An 8,841-nucleotide genomic window follows, 5' to 3' on the forward strand; every position below is an offset into this window, starting at 1 on the left:
CAGTGGAAAGGAATAATACTCTAAGGAAAAAAAAAATCTTTCATGATTTAAAAAACATAAAAACGTCAAAGCTGCAAAAGCATATACAATTTTGTCCAGATAGAAATGCACAATATTAATAACTTTCTCTACAAAAAGTATATCCTTAACTTGAATTCCATTTTTTTCTTAAAAAGAAACATTGAATTTACTAACCTCCAAATCATCATATTAAACCTCGAGCGAAAGAGTTATGGTTAGACCACTAGCTTAACCATTTCAAACACTCGAGCAAAGCTTCAACTTCAAGTAGGACTAATCCTAATTTTACCCAATAAACTTGCAACCACCTAGAACTACAGAACAATTGTGATCCCGACACAATCTACCTAAAGCCATCTCTTCCTTTCTCCTTCGACCGAGATGCATGGACGTTCAATTTCCAACAAGGAAAGAGGAAGTAAAACACCTTCCAAAGCAATGGGAACCATTTATTATTATTATTATTATTTTATTTTTAACAAAATAGTGAGATTAAACCCTAGACCTAAAATTAAGTTTCAAATTGAGGTAATGTTGGTAATGTTAATTGTGAACACTTGAATTTATTCACTTTGCAATCATTTGTTACACAAGGAAAGAGAGGGGAGGCCTATATAAGTATCACCAATTGAATAAATAAAAAGAATACACAATTCATTGTGCCATTTTCCCCTACTCTTAACGATGATCTCAACCCACGACCATCGGCGGACCACCTCTGACTCTGATTCTAATTCCGACGATGACAACGGCGGATCTGAATCCCTCCGCCATCTCGATCTTTCCGATTCCATTTTCAAAGCCTATTTCGAATTCACCGGCCGATCTACTACAACAGCCGACCTGTCTAAGATCCAAACCTTCCTCACCTCCTCCTCCTCTGGCGCATTGTCTTGCTTGATATGCCTCGAACGTATCAGGCTCTCCGACCCCACCTGGTCCTGTTCTTCTCTTTGTTTTGCTGTCTTTCATCTCTTCTGCATTCAGAGTTGGGCTCGCCAAGCTTCCGACCTAGCCGCCGCTCGAGCTGCCACACGCTCTCTCATCTCCCCCGATAAGCCCGACGAACACTCTGTTTGGAACTGCCCCAAATGCAGAGTCGAGTATTCCAAATCTTCAATTCCTAAGAGGTATTTTTGTTTCTGTGGGAAATTGGAAAACCCACCAAGCGATGATCCATGGATTTTACCCCATTCATGTGGTGAGGTATGCGGCAGGCCATTGAAACATAACTGTGGTCATCATTGCTTGCTCTTGTGCCACCCCGGGCCTTGCCCCTCATGTCCAAAGATAGTGCAATCTAGTTGCTATTGTGGGTCTGTTCGGGACGCTCGCCGATGTGGGTTTAAGAATTTTTCTTGTAGCAATGTCTGTTCGAAAGTGTTGGATTGCGGTAGGCATAAGTGTGCGGAGATTTGTCATGAGGGTTCTTGTCCGCCGTGTCGAATTCAAGGTGTATTTAAATGTCAATGTGGGAAGACTGAGGAGAAGAGGGAATGCTGGGATCGGAGTTTTAGGTGCGAGAATGAGTGTAATAAACTGTTGGGATGTGAGAAACATTCTTGCAATAAAGGGTGTCATTCTGGAGAATGTGGGCAGTGTCCATTTAAAGGGAAAAGAACCTGCCCTTGTGGGAAAAAAGCGTACAAAGGAATGCCTTGTGATGTTGCTGTGCCATTGTGTGGGGCTACATGTGATAAGATGCTTGCTTGTGGCCTCCATAGGTGTCCAGAGCGATGTCACCGCGGCCCATGTATTGGTACTTGCAGAATTGTCGTCTTCAAGTCTTGCAGGTGTGGAAGTTTGAGGAAAGAGGTACCTTTTTCTTTTCAATTTTTCTGTTTACTTTTAAATGCATTGGAAATTGATTGAAATGAAATATAAGTTTAATGATCAATGAATTTGGAGATGGTAAAGTAAAATGTAACTAAGTCTAGAGTAGATTCCTTGTTATCAAGATTTAGCATGTGAGAGGAAGTGCAACAGAATGCGAGACTGTGGACGCCATGCTTGTAGACGTCGCTGCTGTGATGGTGACTGCCCTCCCTGCGCAGAGGTGCCTATTACTGTCTTAGGATTTTACATTCAGTTCTGCATCTATGGAGGATTATTAACTCTTCACAATTTTAGATTTGTGGCAGGAGGCTACGATGTAAGAACCACAAATGTCCGTCCCCATGTCATAGGTATGTCATTGTTATCTTTATATGTTATGATTGTTTAGAGTACTAATATGTTCATGATGTTTGGAAGACCATTTTGACTTGGTTTTTCTTCCGTTAACAAAATAATTACTTCTAAGAAATGAATTAGAGCTTTATGTTAAGCTTCAAGGTCCCTGTCACACGTACAACAGCACACCACACAACCAGCCACAACAGGACACACAACAGAGCACAATAATTCAGCCACCACAGACACACAACCCAGCACAGTAAACCAATCACACACACACTTCAATATAGGAGTAGAAAGGAAAATGATAGTAGAAGGTAAATGATATATATATATATATATATATAGATTCCAGATAGATAATCAGCCACAAAAGAGTTCCAGCAATACCTTAGCCAAATAAGAGGGCTGCTCTCTCCCTAATGAACAACAAGGTTCATTCAAAATACCAAAATATTCCTGTCCCCAACCCTAGCCCAAAACATCCAAATATATATCCTCCTCCTGCTGCTGTCACGTAGTGCTAGGACTACTCGCAATCCTAACTACCATGTTGTCTATGCTGAAATACCCTTCTTACCCTTCTTACCCTTTCTTTGATAAACCTTGGTGATTGGAGGCCTAGCACTTTATTAATGGCTGAAGCTTAATCATGAAGCTCTTTCTAATGATTTTTCTTCTGTACATTAGTTTGATTGATGATCTTTTTTGAAAATAATCAATTTGGTACTGCAGAGGTCCTTGTGCTCCTTGTCCAGTGATGGTAACGATATCATGTGCATGTGGTGAGACACACTTTGAGGTGAAATGTTGGTTCTTTAATTTTTGTACCAAGTGATATATGATGTCTATTTCATTTTATACTATAGTGTTGTCTGCTTGGGTAAATTATACTTAACTTGGAGCTGAAAGAATGAAATCTAAGTTCGTGCTTAATTTTCTTTTACAACAATCTATTCAATCAATAACTGAGTTGTCTTGCATTGCTAACTAAATTAGGTTCCTTGTGGAACTGAGATGGATCAGAAGCCTCCAAAATGTCCTAAACGATGTCCTGTCTCACCTCTATGCAGTCATAGATTAAGTCAAAAGGTAATTTTGTGCTTTAAGTATGACTTGATTTCTTGCTATTTGTGTGTGTTGTATTTTTATTGTTGAATCTGATTAAATTATAAATAACTCACCATCCTTTCTCACATGATATTTGTATTGCTAATACTCCAATTGTTTCTTCCTTTAAACATTTTACTTGACTTCTATATTCTAGAACCTGAGATGCACTCTGCATGGTTGAATGGCTAGTTGGGGTTCAAATCCACATCAACATGCTTTGCAATTTTGCATTTTCTTTTTTCCTTTCTGAAAAATCACAGATTCTATGGATGAATGAAGTATCGGTTATCTCCCATATCTTTAAAGAAATTATCTTTTTTTCTTGACAATTTAAATGTATTCAGCCACACAAATGTCACTACGGAGCTTGTCCCCCATGTCGAAGAATTTGTGAAGAAGAATATTCATGTGGGCATAAATGCCAATTAAGGTTAGCGAAATGCTTTGAGGCATAAATCTTTTCTTTGGACAATGATCAAGTTATTTTGTTGATGTAATTTTCTTCTTTTAACCTTTTTATCTCCTTTCCTTCACTTCATTTAGATGCCATGGTCCCAAGCCACCTCCAAAACCAGAGTTTACATTGAAACCAAAGAAAAAGAAGGCGTTTCATCCTGAGGAACCTGCTCCTGGTTCTCCATGTCCTTCGTGCCCAGAATTAGTGTGGAGGCCATGCGTAGGTCAACACATTGGTGCTGATAGAATGGTTAGTTGTAGGTCCCTTGCAGTTCTAAATTTTTGCTTGAACACTTTCTTCCAAGTTCCCTTTGAATTGATTTTGTTCGTCCCATTGCCTTTTTGTTTTAAATTTCTTTTCCTCAGATGGTTTGCTCAAATAGTACACAATTTTCTTGTGATAATTTGTGCGGAAATCCCCTTCCCTGTACAAATCATTATTGTACAAAAATTTGCCACGCACTCAAGAGCCAACATCCATCACCATCCCTTCGAGACTTGAGCGAGCCATGCGAAAAGTGTAATCTTCCTTGTGAAAAGGTTGGCGTCATCACTTTTGATATATTGTGTGATCTGCTGTTTTTCCCTTCTTCACATTTGATGTGGAAGTCTACACAGTTTTTTTTCCAAAGCAGAAAAGCTTTATAACTTTATCGTCTTATATTACAATAATTAGTTTTCTTCAATTCTCAAAATTTATTTTCCTAGGAGAGGAAGCCTAAATGTGCACATCCATGTCCCTTAAAATGCCATCCTGGAGATTGTCCTCCCTGCAAAGTGCTTCTAAAACGTTCATGCCACTGCAGTTCAATGGTCCATGTTTTTGAGTGTATGTATTACATTAGTCTGTCCCCGGAGGAGCAAATGGCTGTACGATCCTGCAGTGGACCTTGCCACAGGTAGCCAATGATACTGTTTCTTGTTAGTGATCTATTTTGCTTTTTTCCTTAATAAAGAAACAAAGCGTAAAAAACATTGAGGTGTTTGCCATTGCAGAAAATTGCCTTATTGCACACATCTGTGTCCGGAAACTTGTCATCCTGGGGACTGCCCATCTCCAGAGAACTGTTCTAAAAAGGTATAGGCTCACATCTTTCATCTTTTGCTGAACACTAATGACAAGGATCTATTTATATAAATATTTTATGATTATGCAATGCACAATGTTACCTTAAAAACATTCATTCAAATTGTATATGAAATCTTTCAAAGGTTACTGTTCGTTGTGGATGCCAAACCCTGAAAAAGGAGTGGCTGTGCAAGGATGTGCAAGCAGCTTATCGCAAAGCAGAACGCGACCCGAAAGACATACCAAAAACCCAATTTGGATATGGACTTCTACCTTGTGGTTCTGATTGCAAGAGTAAAGTACAGGTCGTTGAGTCAGAATTAACTCAAAGGAAACCTGAAGTCAACGGGGTAATGTCTTTCATACCAGTACAGATATTTTTGTATTTGACTACTAAATGAATGTTTCAGTTTTCTCTAAAAAAATTAGCATGGGAAAGAAATTCCCGCAGTGAACCGTTGAAATAATAAAAGCTCGATGGTTTTACTTTTAGTGTACATATATTTTTTGAGTATGGAGTAAATGCAATGGCCCATTACTAATTCCAATTTCAATACAATCAATTACTTGAATTAAAGGTGAAGGAGGTTGACACCAAGAAGCAAGCATCAAAGCGAAAAAGAAGGCGTGACTCGGTTCACCAAGTTAAGCAGATCTCGAGACTACAGGTACTCTCTCTTTGACCTAGTTCTGGACAAAATGAGCAACATCTGTAGTTTGTTTCTTACTTGGTTGAATTGGAAATCCTTGTGTACAGAAATTCTTTGCTGCCTTGAAGTATATTCTTCTAGTAATTGTTGTCTTGATCGCTGTCGTCGTGATATCCTTGTACGGTTACAAGGGGCTATTATGGCTAAATGATTGGATGAATGAAGTTGAAAATCAAAGACCGAGAAGGAGATACCCTCGAATCTAATGTTTCAAGGTCCTTTCTAACCTTGAAGTCTTCCATTCCATGAAAAAATATACTTACTCTGTTTAGATCACAAGAACTTTACATATTTGAGTTTGTAAAATAGATAGTAGCATGATTTATTTATCTGTTTCTAAACATTCTTTAGCTTTTCTTTGTGGAAAAGCTTTGTAGCTGAGCTCCGTAATGAAATTTTATGAATTCTGTGATGGCTCTGTAAAACTTTGATACGAGGCACAATAATGTAACTTTCCCCCTTTATAATCACGAGTTTTGAAATAAATTTCAAACTTCAAGGGTTGTTTGTTGTATAATTTATAATTAAATCAAGTCTCGCATTTAGGCGTCTTCTCAAAAATATAAAAAACAGGTTCCAAATCTAAACGATTTTTTTATCCAAATTTGATATACGATCATTTAGATTTGGTTACACGTTTTCAAAATTTGGTATAAGCGATTTTTTTTTAATATTCTTTATGTACAATTGGTTAGTTTTGGTTACCTAGTTTGTCTAACTAATTTTTTCAAGATTTTTATACACCGTAGACGCAAAAAAGAAAAGAAGAAAGATCATACAATGCATGCAAGGAAAAAGAAGGAAAAGGAAGAAGTCTATGCATGATAGAAAGAAATAGATTTGGTTACCCAAATCTAAAAAAAAGGAAAAAAGAAAAAAGAAATTGTAGCTAAAAAAGAAGAGTACGAAGGAAGGCGATTAGTACAATTAAAAAATCACTTGAAATATTTAAATATTTCACTTGTTTGTTATATTTATGAAAGTTTCTGTCGCATTTAAGGATATCTTTTATAATTAAAGAAAAAACAAGGAAGAAAATACTTTAAGAACTCGAATGGTAGACAATAGTTATCGTCTTTTGTTCGACGTGTTTAGATTTTAGTTATCGTCTTTTGTTTGACGTGTTTCAGATTTTAAAATCTAGAATATTATTATTCCGCAACATTACAACCCATCTGACATAGGTTTTCTAATGTTCTCCAAACAGGTGATATATTTATACCTATTAATTAATAAATTAATATTAGTTAATCATTATTGTTAAATTTAATTAATTATTAAATATAAATATATTATTTATATTTAATAAAGTTTTAACCAATACACCTATCACTAATATTTTACGTTATCTTAACTATATAGAACTATTTAATATGATTTTATAATTAGTTATTAGTATTTTAATTAAATTACATTTATTTAATAACTTTTTATTGTATAATAAAATAATTAATATTTAATTATTAGTATTTATATAATTTATGATTATATTACTGGTTCAATATCTAACTAAAAGATCATAGGTTTCACGAGTTTAAATATATATGCAATCCAAATGGTGGTTTAAATATATCTTACTTACTTTTCTCAACTTTTATATATATACACTATATACCTACGTATGTTTGTATATATGAAGTCTTTTTAACTCCCTTTGATGACAATTAAAAACACGATGAGGAGCTTCATTTAGGTTAAAGAAATTGTATTTAATTTTCTAAGGCAACTCGTTTCAAGAGGTTTTTATATAAATCATCCTCTTTAGGTTAATATATTTCAAAAATTTCTTCAAATTTGAATTTTTTCAAGAAAAACTTTTAGTATTATTATTATTTTTCTTTTTTTTTTTGACAAATTTACTTTATTTTATTTTATTTTATACCGACGATGGAAATAGAAACCACATCTATTATGGGAGAGAAAGATGCTTTTAGTTGAAATTTTTCCTATTTATTTAATTAAACTACATTTTTTCAAGTACTTTGCATGTAATCTTTAAAATATAAAATTAATAATATGACTAATAATTATATTTTCATATTTTTATAATTTTTTTACCTAATTGAGAGGAACATCTTATCATTTTTTAAATCTATTTAAAATTAATATTTCATCATTAATTATAATTAACGATAGAGATACTTTAAAATTAATTTCTATAAAATAGTAGATAAAAACTTTTTTTTAGTTATTCTCTTTATTTCAAGTTTGTTGTGAATCAAAATGTAATAATTTTTAATTTTCCTTTTAAGACTTAACATTATACTTCTAAATTATAGAATAGCTTCGAATTATATTATATTATTAAAAATTATTGCAGGAAGTAGAAGTTAAAAAGAAAAAAAAAGAAATAGAGAGTTAAGTAATATATAGAAACATGATAGGTTAGAGAATTGATGTAAAAAATATTTGTATATATAAAATGTTAGTTTTTTTAGGAGATTAATAGTTAATTTATTGTCTTTTACTATTTTAGAATTTGAATGTTTGTAACAAATATTCATAATACGTCCACAGTAGCTATCAAATATAAAGGTCATATAATATTTTAAACTAAAATTTTGAAAATGTGTATCTAAAATTATCGATTTGCATTTAGTTTCACGATATGTCAGTTTTCAACTCTTTTGGTTTTGTGCTTATGTCTAAATATTAAATTTTTATCATCTAAAATAATACTAATTTTAAATTAAAAAACACATTCTTCAAAGAAAATATTAGAAATTTTAGAGCGTTAGATCTAGAAAATCACAACGAAGAGATATACTAATTTAAGATAAAAGACATAATAAAAAATAAGGTCTTATATCATTTTATTTTCTCATTCTAGCTAGAAAGAAAAAGGAAAAATATAATACAAAAGAATATGCAAGAAAATTTAGCATTCGACTTACGTATATAACTAAAAAAATAACAAAAGAAAAATAGTTTCAAAGAAATAGAAAAGAAGATAATTTTACAAAGAAATGAAAAAAGATATTTGTATAGGTCTCCATAACACCGAAGAAGTAAATATTGTCTTCTTGCATTTTCATCTCCACCTAATTGATGATGCAATTTTCTAGATTCACTCTTTATCTTATCTTCTCATCTTTCTTGTCTCCTTGCACTTCTCTCTCCACTTGACAATGACTTGTTGCTTCAAGAATCAAGGGGTACCAAATATCATACATTTATATTGAATAAATTGGTAAAAAGTGTGGGTTAGAGAATTTTAAAAGACTTCCTTAAATTTATTATCATACCTATAAAAACTCTTCTACTACTCATGAAGTTAATTAGAGTAATAACTATTTT

General features: G+C 33.4%; 1 protein-coding gene across 1 annotated transcript; it reads left to right on the forward strand.

Moving 5' to 3' along the window:
- The first annotated feature begins 657 nt into the window (after positions 1 to 657).
- LOC103485574 (NF-X1-type zinc finger protein NFXL2) lies at positions 658 to 6,045 on the forward strand. Its single transcript, XM_008443245.3, has 13 exons — positions 658 to 1,836; positions 1,964 to 2,077; positions 2,152 to 2,207; positions 2,932 to 2,998; positions 3,196 to 3,288; positions 3,654 to 3,739; positions 3,853 to 4,015; positions 4,132 to 4,305; positions 4,474 to 4,664; positions 4,762 to 4,843; positions 4,978 to 5,184; positions 5,413 to 5,502; positions 5,592 to 6,045. Exons 1-13 carry the CDS (start codon positions 706 to 708, stop codon positions 5,748 to 5,750), a joined length of 2,613 nt encoding a protein of 870 aa, XP_008441467.2. The 5' UTR covers positions 658 to 705; the 3' UTR covers positions 5,751 to 6,045.
- The last annotated feature ends 2,796 nt before the right edge of the window (positions 6,046 to 8,841 follow it).

The sequence above is a fragment of the Cucumis melo genome, chromosome 3 (assembly GCF_025177605.1).
Source record: "Cucumis melo cultivar AY chromosome 3, USDA_Cmelo_AY_1.0, whole genome shotgun sequence".
Taxonomy (NCBI): Eukaryota; Viridiplantae; Streptophyta; class Magnoliopsida; order Cucurbitales; family Cucurbitaceae; genus Cucumis; species Cucumis melo.

What these genes read in the sequence shown, in the direction of transcription:
- LOC103485574 (XM_008443245.3), top strand. Translation starts at nt 706, where the DNA reads ATGATCTCAACCCACGACCATCGGCGGACCACCTCTGACTCTGATTCT. An exon ending in TGTCCGTCCCCATGTCATAG is followed by an intron (nt 2,208 to 2,931) that starts GTATGTCATTGT and finishes TTGGTACTGCAG; the next exon opens with AGGTCCTTGTGCTCCTTGTC. An exon ending in GTGGTGAGACACACTTTGAG is followed by an intron (nt 2,999 to 3,195) that starts GTGAAATGTTGG and finishes TAACTAAATTAG; the next exon opens with GTTCCTTGTGGAACTGAGAT.